General features: G+C 38.4%; 1 protein-coding gene across 4 annotated transcripts in view; it reads right to left on the reverse strand.

Annotated features, from left to right (window-relative positions):
- Positions 1-22,207, reverse strand: part of Csp (Cysteine string protein) — an 80,899-nt gene that overhangs the window by 23,917 nt on the left and 34,775 nt on the right. For all 4 annotated transcript variants that reach the window (XM_067757732.1, XM_067757729.1, XM_067757728.1 and 1 more), the window contains exons 2-4: positions 16,118-16,256; positions 4,656-4,808; positions 2,855-2,986 (exon numbers count right to left, since the gene is read on the reverse strand). In XM_067757732.1, the coding sequence (XP_067613833.1) occupies positions 2,855-2,986; positions 4,656-4,808; positions 16,118-16,256 (424 nt within the window). The remainder of the gene's footprint in view (positions 1-2,854; positions 2,987-4,655; positions 4,809-16,117; positions 16,257-22,207) is intronic.

Here is a 22,207-nt window from a genome sequence, read left to right on the forward strand (position 1 = left end):
TGGTGTGATGGTGGCGCGCTCCGCCTACCACACCGTATGCCCTGGGTTCACATCCCGGGCAAAGCAACATCAAAATTTTAGAAATAAGGTTTTTCAATTAGAAGAAAATTTTTCTAAGCGGGGTCGCCCCTCGGCAGTGTTTGGCCAGCGCTCCGAGTGTATCTCTGCCATGAAAAGCTCTCAGTGAAAACTCATCTGCCTTGCAGATGCGGTTCGGAGTCGGCATAAAACATGTAGGTCCCGTCCGGTCAATTTGTAGGGAAAATCAAGAGGAGCACGTCGCAAATTGGAAGAGAAGCTCGGCCTTAGATCTCTTCGAAGGTTATTGCACCTTACATTTATTTATTTATTATAATAATATTTATTATTATAATCGTTTTAATATACACTGTAAAATAAATATGGAAGAGATGGCCGTACAGGGAGTAGATTTAATTAAGCTATTCCGAACCTTTTGTGCTAAAAAACAATAGACTAAACTAATAAAGTCCAAATATGAAAGCAGTTTAACAATTTAAAACACAACTGTAAGCATTTGCCTAAGAAAATTTATTTCTATTGTTTACTTTTCCGGTTACCTGCATTGCGTTACGTCAGCACCCAGAAATTACTAAACAAAAATATGCAGTATCACACCCTGAAACGCAAATATGAGTACAGTCTACCAAACGAAAATTTAAACAAAGCCTCAATTAACGTTAGTTGAAACTAATTGCTTTTCATTCTTAAATCTTTGTGAACGTCACTTACCTGGCGCAGCTTCATTTAAATTACTTTATATAAATGTATCATACATAAGCTGGAAGAGGCAAAGAGATTGCTGATAATTCCGGTGGAAATTGATGCGAGTAAAACGCGAGTGTATGTAGGTTTTAAATTGAAATTAAAATATTTGCTGTTAATTAACTAACGTACATGCAAACTCACAGAGAAATTAATGCAATCCGTAAATAGGTAATAAAACAAGTAAAGGTGTCTAAGTTCGGGTGTAACCGAACATTATATACTCAGCGTGAGCTTCAATTGTACATTTCATTTCAGATAAATTAATTTTCTACATAACACGTGGCACAGACCGTTTAAAAAATAATTTCTCCCCATTTCCTCTTACAATAAAACTTGATAAGTGAAATATAATTGATTCAAAACTATTTGTTGCTAAGTTTTAGCTTATTATTCCAGTCTACGACCCTTTTAAACTTGTTTTATATCTAAGTTGCCGTGGTCTTTAACCGATTCCTTCCATTTTTACTAGAAATATTTTCTGCTATAAGGAAAATATGTGTACCCAATTTTATTACGATCCGTTAATTTTCTTCGAGTTATGGCTCCCGAAACATAGAAAATTGCTTAGTCATAAAAGGGGCGGTGCCACGCCCATTTTTTAAAATTTGAAGTTTTTCCTATTTATTGTTATAAGTCCACTTGGGAAATGAAATACCATTGTTATAAAGCTCTTTTTTGCAAAGATATGGCTTATTTTATTCGTCTACAACCCTTTTAAAAATCTTTTATATAAAAGTGGGCGTGGTCCTTAACCGTTTTCATAAATTTTTCTTCAAACCATTCCTTATAGTAAAGCCAACCTTTCTGACGAATTTTGTTACGATAGGTTTAACGATTTTTGATTTACGATTAATATTTGTAAAATTGATTTTATCACAAGTGGGCGGTGCCACGCCCATTTTAAAATTTTTGTTTCAAACTTTTATCAAGAACCTCAATACCAGTCCACATGTCAAATTTTAGCATTCTAGGCGTAGTATTTACTAAATATCAGGTTTTTTGTGTTTTCCAAAATATTATATATATAAAAAGTGGGCGTGGTTATCATCCGATTTCGCTCGTTTTCAATAACAATCTATTATGGGTCCAGATAAGCTCGTGTACCAAATTTGGTGAAGATATCTCAATATTTACTCAAGTTATCGTGTTAACGGACGGACGGACGGACGGACATGGCTCAATTAAATTTTTTTTCGATACTGATGATTTTGATATATGGAAGTCTATATCTATCTCGATTCCTTTATACCTGTACAACCAACCGCTATCCAATCAAAGTTAATATACTCTGTGTGCAAAACACGCTGAGTATAAAAACCAATTATATAAAATTGAGAGAAAAAAAGTAAAAAGATGAAAATAAGTAGATATTCAAAGTTACTGAATAGGCATTGGCGAGTGAGAATAACGCAAAAGCAACACAAAAATCATCAAAAGTTTAGACAAATTCCTAAAAGTGAGGGTGAGAGGCTTAAAGTGTGGAGAGAAAAAGTATTATGCGGAAGCAGTTACAGGTTGCATGAGTAAATGAGTGAATGAATGAGAATGTCAAATCACTAAAACTATGTTAATATGTACATATTATTTATAAGCGTATTTTGCGCTTAAAAACCGGCAGCGTTCTTGGATATTGAACGTAGCTTTCTTTGTGTGACTTCTAGCACAGAGTTTGTGCAGCAAAATCTATATGATTTCTTTTTATGTTATTGTTGTATGTGCATATGAAAACATACAGATGTTTGATGAGATTATCGGTAGAAGAATAAACCGTGCAGTTAGCTTTAATGAGCGAATTTAACATGTAGCGGCTGCAAGCCAAAAATGGTTGAATTCATTTCGTTTCTAATAAATACTAGCATAGTCATCAATTTGATGTTAAATACATAAATTCTGGGTTCAGTTGATTTTTCTCCATTTCTTTATTGCTTTCTAAGAACGTCAAAGTAAAATACAGGTCACGTTCGGCGCGAAAATAAAAATATACATACATATGTACTATGTAAGGAATGCATAATGAAAGCAATAACATTGACACATTTTTTGTATGCTCTTAATTCTAGTTACTTACATTCAAATGTGCATATTGATCATGTGATTCGTTCGCTGGTGGCTTAAATTTGCCACAACAGAAATTGCAGCAGCAACAACAGCAACAGCAGCAGCAACAGCCCGTCAATATAGTGCAGCATATAACAAGTGCCTGAAAATGTGTGCGAGAGAATTTAGTATACAATTTAGCGAAGAGTTATTTGAAAATACAAAACTAAAAATTACTTTCAGAGACAAGCATATGTATTTAATAAAATTCAAAACAAAAAATATTAACTTTTATATTCAAACTTTTTTTATTTTATATTTAAAAAACAGTTTTTGAAGTCATTTCTCTTTTTTTTTTAACGTATCAAATTATTTGATTCCTTTAATTTTTTAAACTTTTTAGTCTTCTTTTTCAAACGTTTTTTCATAATTATTTTTATTTTATTTTGTTGCAATTTTTTTAATACATTTTTTTTCGATCCATTATTCGTAAATTTTGTATTTAGTTTTATAACCATCCGTCTTTTTTCAACTTTTCTTTTATTTTTATTTTTACGTCTTTTATTTAAATTTTTTTACTTCTTTTATTTTATTTTTTTGTTTGCTCCTTTTACTTTCATTTTTACTTGTTTCATTTATTTAATTTTTTTTTATTTTCACGCATTTGTTGCAATTTAAAAAAAAAATTTTTTTGATCCATTGTTAGTAAATTTTGTTTTTAGTTTTATAAAAAAATTCAACTTATGAAATCTTTAATTCAAATTTGATTTTCATATATTTTCAACTTTTTTCTTTGAAATTCTTTAAATTTTTTTTGGAACTTCTTTTAATTTTATTTCTTTGAAAAATTTTTTTTAATTTTATTTCTTTGGAATTTTTTATTTCTAATGTCTTTTTTATTAATTTCAGGGAAATAGTTTTCTCCTATTTATTACTTGTTTTTTATAATTTTTTTCGTATGTTACATATTTTTTAGTTTTATATTTTGTTTTCTTTGACTTTATTTTTTATTTTATTTTTTTTTTATTTTTATTTTTTTTTTTTATTTTAAAAAGTATGCAATTTTAAGTTTTTTTGCTATTTAATTTTAATGGCTATTCTGACTTTCTTTTAAGTTTTTTTATCTTTTAGTTTAATTCTCTTTCAAATTTTGTATTTAATTTTCTTTTAAATTAATTGTTTTTTAATTTTTTGTTTAACTGTCTTTTATTTTATTTTTTCTTCTTATAACTTCTTTTATTTGGAATAATTAAAAATACTTTTTTTTAATTTTTTGTTTTTTGGTTGTATTTTAGTTTTAGTTTAATTCTCTTCCAAATTTTGTATTTAATTTTCTTTTAAATAAATTGTTTTTTTTTTTTAATTTTTTGCTAAGCTGTCTTATTTTTTTTTTCTCCTTTAAACTTTTTCTTTAGTATTTTTTTTTTATTTTTTTTTTTAATTTTTTTTCTTAAAATTTTTTTTAGTTTAGAGAAATATTTTTTTAAATCTAATTGTTTTTTTTTTTTTGTTATAAGTTGTTAAGTGTTATATAGTTTTGGTTTTACTTTGTTTATTTTTAATTGTTTTTTTTTTGCTACTTTCTTTTTAACTTTCATTTAATTTTAGTTAAATTTTGTTTTAAAATTGATATTGAACTTTCTTTTAAATGAATTGTTTTTTAAATTTTTTGTTTACCTGTCGTTTATATTTTAAAGCTTTGTTATGTTTTCCAATTTTACCATTTTTCTTTTCGCTAATTAAAAAGGGTTCACTCCTACTTTTCTCTGAAAACAACTTTTCAAGTTTTTTCTTTATTTATTAAATTATCCTCTGCTTTCGCAATGTCGCACCTTCACCGCGGGAGATGTCACCACAAAGTAGGCATTGACATTCTCTTCCCCAAATTGTTCAGCTATATAAAGACCGAGTGAACCATAATTATCGTAAATATTACGTTTCGTCTGATCGCTCAGTATGGAATGAGCACGATTGACTTCCTTGAACTACGGAAAAAAGACAATGCGTAAATAAAAGATATGGTTAAATAAATAAGAGTAATTTTATGTATCACGCAATTACCTTGCAAACCTAGTAACCATAAAGTTGACGAAATATTTACGATTTGTATTGAACTACCCTAAATGAAGACGAATATAGAGATATGTTGAGGATCTATAAACGTGAAATCACGGCAAAACGACAAGACTGAGGAGATCCAAGGGGGATGCAGTGCAGGGACTGATAAAAAGGGCGACGGGGAATGGTCACCCAGTTGCTTCGGGCGCTACTTAACTGTATTAACGATCAGGAGATTATGAGTGGTGTAACAACGTCTACACTCCACATACGGGGGTAGCGGTACCAGAATTGGTGAAAAATACCAAAATTTAATAGGCGATAAAAACTTACACCAATATCAAATCGCCGGGTCCAGGTGGAAACGATTGAAGAAAGGCTTGGAATAATATTTAAGGGTTACAAAATATTGAACCATGTCCCATAATCTTAGTCTTCATACCGAAAGCGGGAAAAACCAGACATCTGCACCCGAAAAACTACAGGTCCATTAGAATGACATCTTTTATGTTCCCTAGAGAGATTAACAGATGAATATAAAGCAAGCCCTGAAAGACCGCGAATATGCCCTAGGTGTTTTTATGGATATTGCCAGGGCTTTCGACAATCATCGACAGTCTCAACTCGATTGAAGTACAACAAACTGGATCGGTCCCATGTTAAGCTACAGAATGATCACGTAGCAATTAGGTATATACGAGGGAACAAAATCTGTAAACAGAGGAACGCCGCAGAATGTTGTATTGCCACCAATGCTATGGACGCTGCTCATCAACCAATTGATTGGCGATTAGACAAAGTACCAGTCAGACGTATGCAGATGGCATTTCAATCGTCATAAGCGGCAGATGTCTACTAACAATCAGCTCTCTGATGGATCAGGCATTTCGGAATGTGTATGCTTGGGCAAAAGAGTCGGGTTGGCCTCCAACGCGGAAATAAGTCGAGTCCCTAATTGGACTTAGCCTAAGCTTGGAGTGGTTAGTACAAGAAAAGAAAAGCCCAAATATATAAGAGTTATGCTAGATATTAAGTTGTCGTGGAAGCTCCATGTGGAAGCTGTAGCGCAACTGGAACATGGCTTAAGGCCTCGGAGCCTATGTGTTCGCAAAGGAGGATGCAGCACTCGACAAAGTGATGGTAGACGTCCCAATCGTTTGGGAGCAGTCAAAAGGAGTTGCATATGATCAATCAAGCAGAAAGGCGTAGACTCACAAAGTTGCTCACATCTCTAAAGAGAGAAGACTTAAGGCTCACGATGGGCATCCTAACTGGACACTGCCTTTTGGTCTCACATGCTTATAAGTTAGGCCCCTTCTGTAGCAGCAGATGTAGGAAGTGCGACCTGTAGAAAGACACTGTTGAATACGTTCTCTGTTCGTGTCCTGCGTTCGCGAATTCAAAGCTTCAGCTACTAGGGGCGGCAGAGTTGCTTGATCTCGAGGCAGCTATCTGGTTCTGGTTATTTTGACCGTAAAAAATGTGGTTTCCTTTTATGCCTAGTACCAAGGAGTTTTAAATAATATTGTTACAAATATTAGTAACACTAAGTGATGCTCACATCACTAATCTGAACAATAAAGCAAGCTGCCACACTTGTATGTACGTAAACAAATTAATCATCATGTACACACATACATACAAGCAGCAGAGAGATACTCACAAACGCATGTCATCTCAGCTATTACTTCGCTCACATCTACACACACATTTGGTTACACACTACAAATACAAGAGCGTATGGCTGGTGACCAGGTAGAGGATTCTAGAAGAAGAAACGTCTAGACATTTGGGCAGAGAGTATAAAAGCAGCAGAAGCTGAGTAGTCCGTAATCAGTTTCATTTAAGCACGCTATCAGTTGCGAAGTGAAGTTTAATTGTGAAGTATTTTCAAAGTAGTCTAATAAAGACCATTTTGTATTACAGAACATTGGAGTGGTTTATTCAACAGTTTAGCGACACGAACATAAGCAGAAGGTTGCAAATAGGCGGAATTTCAATAAATTCGTTACAATTGGTGTCAAAAGAGGAATTGTTGAATAAGTTCTGCAAATTTCGAATACAACTAGGACATGGCAAAGTTAAGTGAATTAAGGATCCAGCAACTGAAAAAGGAGTTGGAGAACCGTGGTTTGAATACAACCGGCAATAAGATCGAACTTCAAGTGCGGCTGCGAGAGGTAGACTGGAAGAACAGAAGACATATACAACATCTCGATTGGCTGAGCAGTTGAAAGCACAGGAGGCCCGCATATCCTCGCAGCTGGAGGCACAGGAGATAAGGGTATCATCGAAGCTGGAGGCCCAGGATACAAAAATTTTACAGTTTGAGGAAAAAATCGAGGCCGAGAGGACGTATCGAGCAGTTGCAACTTAATGGCCCGGCTGCTTCAGCGAGTAATACGAAGGTAAGAACTCCATCTTTTGACGGTTCTGTTCCTTTCCAGGTCTTTAAGCTACAGTTCGAGAAGACCGCAGCAGTGAACAACTGGAATGCTGAAGATAAAGTTGCTGCACTGTTCGTGGCAGTGAAAGAGCCTGCAGCTGAAATCTTGCAGACAATTCCAGAGTACGAACGGAACAACTGTGAAACATTGATCAGGGCTCTAGAGACGATACGGAAGGAAACACAGGAAACAGATATACCAAATTGAGTTGAAAAACCATTACTAATGAGACTTTGCAAGAGTTTGCTTCGGATGTTGGAAGGTTGGCTCATTTGGCAAATGCGGACACACCCGTGGAATACACCGAGAGGGTAAAAATCCAGAGTTTTATAAATGGCATACGGGACGTGGAAACGAAGCGAGCGAATATGCAAACCCAAAACCCACATTCGCAGAAACGGCATCACATGCATTGACTCAGGAAACTGCCTCTCTATTGAGTAAACCAGCATATAAGGCTCATCGTGTGGAAGTAGAAAGACCAGAGTGGGTAGACATAATATGGAGGCGCTGAAGGGATCACAACAGAAAAATGACGGAATTATGAAGTGTTTCAAGTGCGGTAACCCAGCTCACATTGCTCGTCATTGCAGCACCGGTCCTGATAGTTCCAACTTGGCTGGTCGTAAACGCAAAGCTGGAGGAGATAAGCAAGAGGGAGTCAGATGTAAAGATCGAAAATTTGCCCCAGCTATTGAATGGCCTGTGATATCTATCTCGCAAATTGGAAGAAAATTTAGCAGTCTTACCGTCAGAGGAAATGTCGATGGCAAGGAGCGTTTACTGACTGTAGATACGGGCGCATCTCATTCCTTAATCCGATCTGACTTGGTCAACAGGAGAGTAAAACGGTACCTGGAGGAAGATTGCGTACGGTCACTGGCGAGTATAACCAAGTTCAAGGGGAAGTGGTATGTGAGGTCTTAATTGGAAAGGTCACGATTCTACACAAATTCGTTGTGGCGAAGATCGTTGATGAAGTCATATTGGAAGTGGACTTTTTATTTGACAATAACATCAGGATCGACATGCAAAGAAGGAATATGCGCTATAAGAACCAGGATGTACCAATCAACTTTAGTTTGGAGAAAGGGTTCAGCAGTAAGCGAGTGCTGGTGGAGGCGATTGGACAAAGACCACCAAAGTCAAAGAAAGTAAATCGGGCAAAAGTGGATGGAATGAATGGGCCAAACAAATCAAAACCCAAGGTACCCGCGAGAAAAACACTGGCATTGACAAACCCTAATGGATGCACTAAAACAAACGACAGAATTTCCCAGAAAGGATGCAAAGGTGGTTTCAAGCCAGGGCGCACTACTGCTGTGAAACGTCCGAACGATACTGATTATGCGAAGCCAATCCGTCAAGCGCAAGCTCCACGAAGCAGTTCATTGACCAAACAACAGAGTGTGAGGGAACGAGTAGTAATATGAGGGCTTATGAGTAGTAATATGAAACACAGGTTTGACATTGTTGTTCTTGTCAAACCTGTGTTCGGAAGGTTTCTTGGAGGGAGATTTTGTACTGTTATACAACCCTTACTGGCGGAAAGGTGTTCCATCCAAATTTTGGTGCAGTTGGGAAGGTCCGTGCAGAGTTGTGAAGAGGATCAGTGATGTCATCTACCACATACAAACAATTGGGAAACCACGAAATAGAATGGTGGTTCATATGGAGAGGCTAGCAGCAGTTGGATCGAGAGATTTGTCTGATCGGGACGCTCAGACTTAGGTGGAGGGCAGTGGGACGAATATTAGTAACACTAAGTGATACTCACATCACTTATTGTCACGGATATTAGCATCACTAAGCTATACCATCACTAAGGCGATGCTAAGCGATATTTACGTCAATAATCAAATCATGTATACACAAATATAAGGCAGCCGAGAGATGTCACACACAGATGCATTTACTTATACGCGTATGTGTGCGCGAGAGACTGTAAACTACAAACATTCACATCAATAATTCAATCTTTATGTATCTACATAAACGAATAAATAATTGCGTCTACACATATGTACCATGTACGAATACGAGCAGCGGAGCGTCAATGCGCAAACACATGCATATATCTGAGAAGTTTGAGAGCTACTGGACTAGTAGATTCTGGAAGCAATTGTGCAACTTTAGTTATAGCTGAGAAGTTTGAGAGCTCATGGACAATGCTAGTAGATTCTAGAAAAAGGCGAACGAGGAAACCAAAGAGTATAAAAGGCGACAGATGTAGAGGCGCAAAAATTCAGTTTGAGTTGAGCTATCAGTCAGTTTGATTAAGCACGCGATCTGGCGGCCAATAGTAGAGTTTCATTTGAGTTATCAATCAGTTTGGTTATTAAGCCAGCGAGTAGCAAAGTATAAGTGTTATTGTGAAGTACTTTAATAAAGGCCATTTTTCCATTATTCAATATTGGAGTTATTTATTCAACAGTTTAGTGATTCGAACTTAGCAGAGGATTGCAAATAAGAGGATTTGCAATTCGTTACAATTGGTGTCAGAAGAGGAGTTGTTGAATAAATTCCGAAGACTTCGAATAAACTTGGACATGGCAAAGTTCAGTGAATTGAAGATCCAGCAACTAAAGGAGTTGGAGAGCCGTGGATTGAATACAAGCGGCGTTAAACTTGAACTTCAGGCACGGCTACGAGAGGCAATGGAAGCAGATGGAATTGATGTGGAAGAGTATGACTTTCATCTTGATGGCGAGCAAATAACAAAAATGGAAGAAACACCGCAGACAATGGCGAACACAGACTTGAACATGATTTTGGCTGCAATATCTGCTCAAACATCGACAGTGGCTTCTCAACTGGAATCGCAAAAGACAGATATAACATCTCAACTAGAAGAACAGAAAACGTATATGTCATCTCAACTAGAAGAACAGAAGATGTATATGGTATCCCAACTGTAATCGCAGGAAACCCGTAAAACATCACAATTGGAAGAACAGAAGACATATTTGGCATCTCAACTGGAAGCGCAAGAGGCACGTATATCTGAAATGTCGGCACAAATTTCGGAACAGGTATCATCGCAACTCTTTGTGAAACTGGAAGAGCAGGATGCAAAACTTTTACAACTCGAGGACAAAATTGATGCCGAAATAGAAGCGTTAAAAGCTCGTATGGAGCAGTTACAAATAAACCGCCCAGCTGTTTCAGCAAGCAATCCAAAGGTAAAAACACCATCATTTGACGGTTCTGTTCCTTTCCAGGTCTTCAAGCTACAGTTTGAGAAGACCGCAGCAGTGAACAACTGGAATGCGGAAGATAAAGTTGCTGCACTGTTCGTGGCATTGAAGGGGCCAGCAGCGGAAATCCTACAGACGATTCCCGAAGGAGAGCGGAACAATTTTGAAGCATTGATGGCTGCTGTAGAACGACGTTATGGAAGCGAGTATAGAAAACAGATATTCCAAATTGAGTTGCAAAACCGCTACCAAAAAGCAAATGAGACATTGCAGGAGTTTGCTTCAGATATTGAAAGATTGGCTCATCTTGCAAATGCGGACGCACCCGTGGAATACACTGAAAGGGTAAAAATCCAGAGTTTCATAAATGGCATACGGGACGTGGAAACGAAGCGAGCTATATACGCAAACCCAAAGCTGACATTTGCTGAAACGGTATCACATGCATTGACTCAGGAAACGGCCTCACTATTGAGTAAACCAGCATACAAAGCTCATCGTGTGGAAGTGGAAAGACCAGATTGGGTAGACACAATTTTGGAAGCACTGAAGGGATCACAACAGAAAAATGCCAGAGTTATTAAATGTTTCAAGTGCGGCAACCCAGGTCATATTGCACGACATTGCAGGCAGCGGTCCCAATAGCTCCAACAATGTGGGTGGTCGTAAACGCAGAGCAGAAGGTGATGAGCAAATCTCCAAGACCACTCAATCGTTAAACTAAATCGAGTCAGCCGCAAGGGGCGACAGCTGGCTCCCGCAATTGAATGCCCCATAATCTCTATCTCGCAAATTGGAAGAAGATCGAGCAATCTTACTGTTGGAGGACATGTGGACGGAAAGGAACGTTTACTGACTGTAGATACGGGTGCATCTCATTCCATCATTCGAGCGGATTTAGTCAACAAAAAGATAAGACCATTGCTTGGAGCAAGATTACGTACAGCCCAGGACACCCAGGTAATTGGAGAAGTAGAATGTGAAGTCGCAATTGGGAACGTCACGGCAGTACACAATTTTATAGTGGCAGAAATTGTTGATGAAATCATAATTGGAGTGGACTTCTTAATCAACCAAGGCATCAAGATCGACATGCAAAGCAAGACGATGCGATATAAGAACATGGATGTACCACTTAATTTCGGCTACGAGAGAGGCTATAGCAGTAATCGAGTACTGGTGGAAGAGAGTCAGCAAATACCACCAAAATCCGAAGCAGTCATCTGGGCAAAGGTTGATGGAGATTGTGGGACAATCAAATTGTGGGTTGTCGAAGCAGCAAACAAATCAGCACCGAACGTACTTATAGGATAAACCCTGGCTATGACAAAACAAGATGGACGTATTCCGGTAAGAGTACTCAATGAGTTCAAGTCACCACTCAAACTGACCAAAGGAGCTATTTTGGGAAGATGCCAAGAGGGTGAAGTAATTATTAACTGTGAACAGCTCCAGGAACACGTTTCATCTAGTAACACTGATCTTTCAAATGACATCACGGAATGGACGGAGGGGCTAGAGGAAGATTATCAGAGTAAGGCAAAGCAACTGCTCCTAAAGTACGCAAACATATTTGACCAGGATGGTTCCAAACCAGGCCGCACCAATGTTGTGAAACATCAAATTGACACTGGAGACGCGAGGCCGATACGTCAAGCTCCACGTAGTGTTCCACTGGCGAAGCGGGAAGTGGTGAGTCAAATCATACAAGAAATGAGCGACAGCGGCGTCATCGAACCATCAGCTAGTCCATGGAGCTTACCGGTAGTACTTGTAAAGAAGAAGGATGGAAAAATGAGGTTTTGCGTGGACTACCGGAAGTTGAATGACGTTACGAAAAAGGATAGCTACCGATTGCCAAGAATTGACGACACTCTGGACTCGCTATCTGGTACGAAATGGTTTTCCACACTGGACTTGAAAAGCGGCTATTGGCAAGTTGAGGTGAAGGAGGAAGATAAAGAGAAAACAGCATCAGTGTCGGTGATGGTCTGTGGCAATTTACAGTGATGCCTTTTGGACTTTGTAATGCACCAGCTACTTTTGAGAAACTCATGGACCAGGTACTGAAAGTACTACATTGGAAAACATGCTTGGTGTACCTGGACGACATCATCGTATTGGGCAAGAACTTTGATGAACATCTTAAAAACTTGGAGGAAGTTTTCCAGAGAATAGCTGGCGCCGGTCTGAAGTTAAGTCCCAAAAAGTGTGCGCTGTTTAAAAAGGAAGTCAATTATTTGGGTCACAAGGTAACGACAGAGGGCATCTGCACTGCGAACGAAAAGATAGAGGCTGTAAAGGTTTGGCCAAGACCACAGAACCTGCATGAATTGAGAAGTTTCCCTGGGCTGTGCACATATTACCGCCGATTTGTACCAAATTTTTCCAGCGTAGCCCATAGCCTCCATGAGCTTACAAGAAAAAACAAAGCTTTTGAATGGAAGAAGCAAGAAGTGGCTTTCCAAACATTGAAGGAGCGTTTGTGCACTGCTCCAATGTTAGCATATCCGATTCCAGGAGCAACATTTATTCTAGATACAGATGCGAGTGGATATGCTATAGGAGGCGTTTTATCACAACTGGTCGATGGACAGGAGAAGATAGTTGCATATTACAGCCGTTCGATTGGAAAACCAGAGAGGAACTACTGCGTTACGCGGAGAGAGCTGTTGGCATTGGTAGAGTGCATTAAACATTTTCACAAATACCTCTACGGCCAGCGATTCCGTGTCAGGACATATCACGCAGCGTTGAAATGGTTTCTGCAGTTCCGTAATCCAGAAGGACAATTGGCACGGTGGATCGAGCGACTACAAAGCTATGACTTTTCCATTAAACATCGAAAAGGTAGTACCCATGGAAATGCCGATGCAATGTCACGAAGGCCATGTAGTTTGGAATGCAAGCACTGTTCAAAGGCCGAGGCTAAAGAAGACATTATAGATGTCCGGCTAATGACTATAACGTGTACGGATGAATGGGACAAGGAACAACTAAGAAAGTGTCAGCTAGAAGATACAGATCTGTCACATGTTATGCAAGGGCTCGAACGAAACGAAAGACCAAGCAGAGAGGAGATGTCAGCAGAGAGTTCCATTGCGAAGTCATATTGGGCACAGTGGAACAGTTTGGAATTGATATCCGGTTGCTTGCATCGAGTATGGGAGAGTGAGGATGGTCAATGCAAGAAGAAACTGATAGTTGTTCCCAGAAAGAGGATTCCTGACGTGCTCAGCGAGCTGCACAATGGTCCAAGTGGAGGCCATCTTGGAATCACGAAGACACTCGAGAAAATTAAGCGGAGATTCTATTGGGTTGGTTGCCGTCAGTCGGTCACCGAGTGGATTGCCAATTGCGAGGTATGCAACAGAGCGAAAGGGCCCAAAACCCGAAGTCATGCCCAGATGAAGCAGTATATTTCAGGTGCACCATTTGAAAGGATCGCCATGGATGTCGCAGGTCCATTTCCTACTAGCAACCGCGGAAACAAATACGTACTGGTGGTTATGGATTATTTCAGTAAATGGCCAGAGGTATACCCAATCCCACACCAAGAAGCAGAAACAGTAGCAGAAGTGGTTAAAACCGAATGGGTTGCAAGGTATGGTGTACCAATGGAGTTACATTCTGACCAAGGCAGGAATTTTGAATCAGCTGTGTTCCAAGAAATGTGCAAGAAGTTGGGCATTCGAAAAACACGGACAACTGCATTGCATCCTCAGTCCGATGGTATGGTGGAACGTTTCAATAGAACATTGGAGGAGCACTTAAGGAAAGTAGTGGACAAGTACCATAAAGAATGGGATACCCGCATACCATTATTCTTGATGGCTTACCGATCAGCAGTGCATGACACAACGGGCCAAACTCCCGCAAAGGTAATTTTTGGCAATGACCTTCGACTGCCAGCTGATTTGAAGTATGGGATAGATGCCGATGCGGAGAGGAATGTCAAGAAATCCACTGGTGTCTTGGAAGAAGAGCTGAGAGAGATACACGATCTGGTAAGGCAACGAGCAAAGATTATGAGGGACAAGATGAAAGCGAGGTACGATAAAGCAATTAATTCGGAAGGGTTTCAGGAAGGAGATTTGGTGCTGCTATACAACCCACAACGAAAAAAAGGTTTGTCCCCGAAATTGCAGTGTAACTGGGAAGGCCCATACAAAGTTGTAAAACGAATCAACGATTTAGTGTACCGCATACAAACCACTACCAAACCACGAACCAAAATGAAAGTGGTTCATTTGGAGAGATTAGCAGCGTTTAGATCGAGAGATTTGTCTGATCGGGACGATCAGACTTAGGTGGAGGGCAGTGTCACGGATATTATCATCACTAAACTATACCATCACTAAGGCGATGCTAAGTGATATTTACGTCAATAATCAAATCATGTATACACATATATAAGGCAGCCGAGAGATGTCACACACAGATGCATTTACTTATACGCCTATGTGTGCGCGAGAGACTGTAAACTACAAACATTCACATCAATAATTCAATCATTATGTATCTACATAAACGAATAAATAATTGCGTCTACACATATGTACCATGTACGAATACGAGCAGCGGAGAGTTAATGCGCAAACACATGCATATATCTGAGAAGTTTGAGAGCTACTGGACTAGTAGATTCTGGAAGCGCCTAAAAGATGTATAAAATTGTGCAACTTTAGTTATAGCTGAGAAGTTTGAGAGCTCATGGACAATGCTAGTAGATTCTAGAAAAAGGCGAACGAGGAAACCAAAGAGTATAAAAGGCGACAGATGTAGAGGCGCAAAAATTCAGTTTGAGTTGAGCTATCAATCAGTTTGATTAAGCACCCGATCTGGCGGCCAATAGTAGAGTTTCATTTGAGTTATCAATCAGTTTGGTTATTAAGCCAGCGAGTAGCAAAGTATAAGTGTTATTGTGAAGTACTTTAATAAAGGCCATTTTTCCATTATTCAATATTGGAGTTATTTATTCAACAGTTTAGTGATTCGAACTTAGCAGAGGATTGCAAATAAGAGGATTTGCAGCAAATTCGTTACAATATAAAGCCACAACAACAATAAAGCAAGCTGCCACACTGGTATGTACGTAAACAAATTAATCACAAACGCATGTCATCTCAGCTCCTACTTCGCTCACATATACACACGCATTTGGTTACACACTACAAATACACGCGCGTATGGCTGGTGACCAGGTAGAGGATTCTAGAAGAAGAAACGTCTAGACATTTGGGCAGAGAGTATAAAAGCAGCAGAAGCTGAGTAGTCCGTAATCAGTTTGATTTAAGCACGCTATCAGTTGCGAAGTGAAGTTTATTTGCGAAGTACTTTCAAAGTAGTCTAATAGAGACCATTTTGTATTACAGAATATTGGAGTGGTTTATTCAACAGTTTAGCGAGAAGGACTTAAGCGGAAGGTTGCAAATAGGCGGAATTTCACATTCAATGATTAATCCCGTGAGCCCTACTACACAAAATCGATAAAAAGCACGTTCATGCTTCCGGCAAGAGGCCGACGATATATTATTTGAAAATTTCTCCAATTGTTTAACACTTTTTAGAAAAGAAAATCATTCGGCTCACCTTATCGGCGGCTTCGGTATTATTTGGATTTTTATCTGGATGGTATTTCAGTGCTAATTTCCTGTAAGTCTTCTTGATGTCGTCAGCTGTAGCTGTTTTAGGAAGTCCCAATATTTGATAAAGAGAGTCGCCCGATGTACTAAAACAGAAAGAAAATATTCATTAGCTCATATAAAATAGAAGTACACATAAATAACTTTGTTGACATCGGCCAAAATCGTCTAGATATTGGACCGCTAAGAATTTTTCCAATTTCAGCACTCATTTCGATTTTGTTTTAAAATTCTGGATAGGTTAAGGGAAGGACTTAGATAAAAATATATATTTGAAGGGGATGGAATTGGATCATATGTTCTTGAACCATTTTGAGAGACCGTTTCCTGAACATTTCGGGATTACTTCAGAATCATTTCAAGGCTATATCGGAACCAACTCGGATCAATTTCAGAATCACTTCCAGATTATTTTTGCGCAATAGTCTCGAAATGATTCCAAAAATAGTCCCAAAGTGTACCCGAAAGGATGCTTAAACTGTGCCAAAGCTGTTCCGAAACAGAATAGAAATGCTTCTGAAGTTTTCCCGAAATGATCTTGAAGTTGTTCGGAATCGGTCCCGGAATAGTCTCCAAATTATTCCAAAGTGATCTTGTAACAGTACCAATATGGTTTCGAAATAGTCTCGAAATGATGTTGAAGTTGTGCCGAAATGATACCTAAAATAATGCCGAAGTGATTGTTCCTAATTGGTCCCGAAATATTCTCGAAATGATTCGGAATTAATTCCGAAAATATTCCGAAATGGTTTCGAAATCCTCATCATTATCATCATCATCATAATTAACTGGCGCTTAGCCGCCTAAGCGATTTTTGCGTTTCGTAACAAGTCACCCCAGCTATCCCTGTTTCGCGATGACTGATGCCATTTGGGAGCACCAAGAGAGGTCAAGTCATACTCCACCTGTTTCTCCGATCTCAGTGGAAGTCTCCACTTTCCTCTGCTTTCAAGCTGCGGAATTGGTCCCAAAAAATGCTCCAGGACTGATATTAAACTACGTGGTATGTCTTCTTCTTTTGGAAAAGAGAGATGAGTCTCTGTTGAGGCTAAGACTTCAGCTATTAGGTTAGGTTAGGTTGAACTGGCCAGTCCATGAGGACCTCACATAGACTGAATGAGTCCGTAGTGTTACCAGAAGTTAATTATAACGACCAAACTGAAAAACCTTATCAAAAACCAGGACCTATGTTATAAAATAACTCCGTCCTCTTGGTAAATACTAGAAGCTTTCTAGGACTTAAGCCACTTGCTGCTTCTAGATCCGACTGCTGTATCACTCCTAATTCTGGAGTCTTAGCCTGGCAAGCGCAGGGCACGAGCACAAAACATGCTCGATCGTTTCCTCCTCCAACCCGCACTTCCTACATCTGCTATCACTTACCAAGCCTAATTTAAAGGCATTTGACGCCAGAAGGCAGTGTCCAGTCTGGATACCCGTCATGAGTCTACAGTCCTCTCTTTTAATGATGGAAGCAACTTTGTTAGTCTAAGGTTGTAAGACCTCCACATAATCTTCGACACTTTACAGCCCGGGCTTGAACACACGCCCTCCCCGCTTTGTCGAACATGTATACCTCTGGCCTTCTCTTAATCTCGCCCAATCTAATTGGACGTATACTGAGCAAGCTTCAAGGGATGAGCCCTTTTTATCTAGTTCAGCTGCTATGGCATTCCCATCTATTCCCATATGCCCTGGGACCCAATAGAGGTGTATGCTTCTCCCTGTCCCGATTCTTTGCAGAGACTGCTTACACTCTAACACACTTTTAGATGCTGTGCTATGCGAGATTATTGCCTCAATTGCTGCTTGGCTGTCAATATAACAGATAACACGGTTGCAGTTTAAGCTATTATCTTCCAGTGTTTCTACTGCTTTGGTTACGGCTAATACTTCCGCTTGGAAAACGCTACTGTGATCTGGCAGCTTGTAGGATCTGTTTATTTCCGGATCAGCAGAGTATACCGCAGACCCTACTCCTTCCACTACTTTGGAACCATCTGTGTACACATGTATCGCCTCGTCCGCCATTTGAGCATCCTTGCGCCAAACATCCACCTCTATTGTGGCTTTAAGATGTCCCTCGAAGCGCAGATAGGGAATCAGGTAGTTTGCTCGTCCTGTAATTGATGATGCTATACTACTATCCTGCTATTAGGAGTGGCACAGCATCTTATCTAGAAACAGCAACTAGAATAGTACCTAGAAAGCTTCTAGTATTTGCCATGAGGACGAGGGTTTTTCAGTTTGACCGTTGAGCTAACTTCTGGTAACTCGATGGACTAATTGAAACTATGAGTTCCTCACGGGCCGGCCAGTTCAACTTACCCCGCTCAGAACTGTTATGCTAATTGAAACAACTTTTTCTAAGAATACCAATGAAAACTCTTAAAATAACATATTTCCGGCAACATAAGAATAAGAGTGGCTGTAGATATGACAGATATTTCTGTGACACGATCGTCATAAGAAGAAAGTAGTGAGCGCCGTGAGCGTAAGTTTCTCTTTAAAATCAGCTGATACATTTTCAAAATATTGACAGTTGTTCGCTGTTTAAATGACCAATGAAATTAGTTCTATTAACAGAAAAATCTGTTTAAGAATCTGAAATTTTTACAGAATATTGTTAACTTGAGTTCAACAGTTTCTCTTCTGTTGACATAATTAAGCAAATTTGTTATCTTGACAAAAAACTTGGTTGGATTAACCATAATACCATCAACTTTACTTCAAATTTTCTGTTAATTTAACATTCCTGATTTGTTGATTTTACTACCTTTATATATTTCGGTGCAGTATTTTTGGTGTTTGGTGTCAAAAGATGGCGCCTAATGAATGTGTGGTTATACTTGTGGCGTTTTCTTTTCTGAAAATAATGTCGCCCTGTTGGTTCTTCTGAGCAGTCTTGTTAGTAGTTTGTATGTTCCTTTCACAAAATATTTACTGCTGCATAAGAAAAGGGATATTATTGCCTACAAATTAAGCTATTTTCAGAGCACCAGGTGATTTAGTTTAAAAGTTAGAATTTGAGAGTGTAACATGAGGGTGACATTTTTCACAGAAAAGAAAACGTCATTATATACATACGCATTGTACCCCAACAAAGAGTCTATAAACCATTTGCATTTAATTGTCTTACAGCATAGCTTGCATAATGGAAAAGCATAAACACATCATCTATAAATAAATATACGCTCAGGGAATACATATGTTAATATGTAAACATAAATATATGCCCAAACATGGCTCAAATAACAATAAAAACAGGGCCGGATCAATCAAGATGAGAGCCTTGCTATTATATATCGGTATAACAGTTTTGCAAGCAAGTGTGTTACTTTTAAGTAGGCATAAGTTGTTATTTTTGTAGAGCAAATAACCACCAATCTGATAATTCAAATGACGTCCACTAATACCAATCAGCACCGTTTGAATTAGGAAAAACCTATACTCGGAATCATTGGAACTGTCAAAAATAGAAATAACTGCCAAGTTATATAGATGGTGTATGCATAGAAAATACTGTGGCGAATATAAACAGCTTCGATACAGCTACACATATGTACGTGTACACACCGAGGCAACTGAGAGTACAAAAGCAGCGCAAGCTACGGAATGTTCAATCAGTTCATTCTAAACCGGTGTAAGCGAAGTACGCGAGTAATTTAATTGTGAAGTACTACTACCATAGTAGTGTGGTAAACAAAGAACATTTTGCTTTACTGAATATTTGAGTTCTTTATTCGACAATTCAGCGATTCGGACAAAACAGAAGGTGCAGAATAATCAAAAGTTTCATAAAACTCGATCAATATAAAATTTTAAAAAATTCAGTTTTTTATAAATTATTATTGGCCTTTAATCTCTAAATCATAATCATAAAATAGTTTTAAAAAATTTTATTTTCCTCGATTTTATAAATATTAGGAACCAGTACGGAAAGTTCTACAAACTTCCTCTAAGTTTTTTCGTTATGACATAGTACGCTTTAAATAAATTGTTTCTGAGTTGATGTTTCATTACATTTTTCAAAGTATGTATATTAGTTTCCGAAGTCAAGCCTTCCACAACATGAAAAATTAATACGAACGGAGAGCTATGTAAAACATGTCGGTGCATTTGGACGAATAATCCCAAAGTAAGCTACAAAAAGTTGGCGAAACTCGAAGGAGCATCCTATGACACCTACCGAAGAATGGTTTTGCGCTTGAAAGAAGGTGGCTAAGTGAAGGACAAGCCAAGAAGTGGCCACTTGAACTCAGCAGACGTAAAGTTGAAGAAAAAGAAATTTTGTATCCCTAATTATGAAAAATCAATTCATGTCAACAAGAGATGTTGCCAAAATAGCCAAAATTAAACGAATCAAGCAGAGAATTGGTATTAAAACGTATAAAAAGAAAAAAGTTCCAAAACGAAGTGAAAACAGAGGTCAAAAAGCATTTCCCTTGCACGTGAGCACTGTGATTGTGGACAACGAAACGTATTTGAAAATGTACCTGAAAACGTTTCCAGGTACACAGTTTTACTACTTACAGTCTGGAGACAACATTGCTAATTCGGGAAGTCATCTGTATAGAAAAGTCTGGCAGATAGGTTATAGGGAAACCACCGTCACAGGTCAAACAAAGTAACATTTAATTAATTTGCAAAATTTTTGTATCAGTCCTTAAGTAAAGATTTTTGGTCTTATGGGCGGCCGCGAGCATGTTTCTACCCACTGGATCTGCAAATGTGTCAAATAATTATAAATTTAGCACAAAATACAGTTATAGTATTGTGGCGCTTATAAGCAATTCCGACACATCACTATGCCGCTAGTAAATATATGCTGCACAACTACAACAGCAATCTAAGCAGATGAGACAACAAACAACAACGCACACAAGTACACAGCTAAGAGAGCGTAGACGACATTACACACACATATACATAGAAGACAACAGCGACTATGAGATGCAGATTGATGATAGATGTAAATAAGCAACTTATCGAGAAAGCTGTTCGCGAAAAGTCTAAACCCTGGGAAGAAGAGGCAACTGAAAGCATAAAAGCAGCACAATCGAAGCAATAATCAATCTGTTTGATTTAAAAACGTTGTAGTGGAGTTAACATTTTTAAAACCGCCTGAAAATAAAAAAAAACCTCATAAGACATGATTCGAAATATTAACTTAATATTATACATTTTTTGGAATTTTTCTGAGCAAATGGCCCCACATCGAAGGAGAGCCATTAAACAGTTGCCTACACTACCTTACAAATAAACCGCTCCAAATAAAAGGTAAACAAAGTCAAAAAGCACATATGTAGAGAATCGTTATAAGGAAAAACGATGGCAAAAAACTATTTTAAGAATCAACTCAGATATGTTTTTTTGTAAATTATTTTTTTTTAGAGGAAGTAACTGACGAAGGGAAGGTTAGTTAACCGCAGCAGTCGAATAAAGTGTGGACAAAGCGCGAACAAAAATTCACACGATTGAGCTAAAACATGAATAAATCATCGTAATCGCAAGATGATGAGAACTTATGTATTTCTAACAGTTAATTGCATAAAGGTATCGACAGAAAATCTATAATATAAAAAGTCGGGGTTTCCTTCCTGACGCTATAACTCCAGAACGCACGAACCGATTTCCACGGTTTTGCATTCGTTGGAAAGGTCTCAGGGTCCGTGAGTTTTATAGCAAAGAAAATTCAGGATCGACGCACAGGGTCTCGAGATATGTGGACCAGGGTACCCCTAGAATGTGTTAATAGAATATGGATAACGGATGAAAGCTGTTGATGAGTGCTTTATTAGAGGGTAATTTTCATACCCCTGGGTGACCAGGGTCTCGAGATGTAGGCCAAAACGTGGATCAGGGTAACACTAGAATGTGTCTTTACATTATGGATATCAAAGCTGTTGATGTGTGCTTTAGTACAGAGTAAGTTTTACACCGCTGGGTGACTAGGGTCTCGAGATATAGGCCAAAACATGGACCCGGATACCCCTAGAATGTGTGTTTATTATGGATATCAAATGAAAGCTGTTGC

Source organism: Eurosta solidaginis, chromosome 5, assembly GCF_040869045.1.
Source record: "Eurosta solidaginis isolate ZX-2024a chromosome 5, ASM4086904v1, whole genome shotgun sequence".
NCBI classification, from domain to species: domain Eukaryota; kingdom Metazoa; phylum Arthropoda; class Insecta; order Diptera; family Tephritidae; genus Eurosta; species Eurosta solidaginis.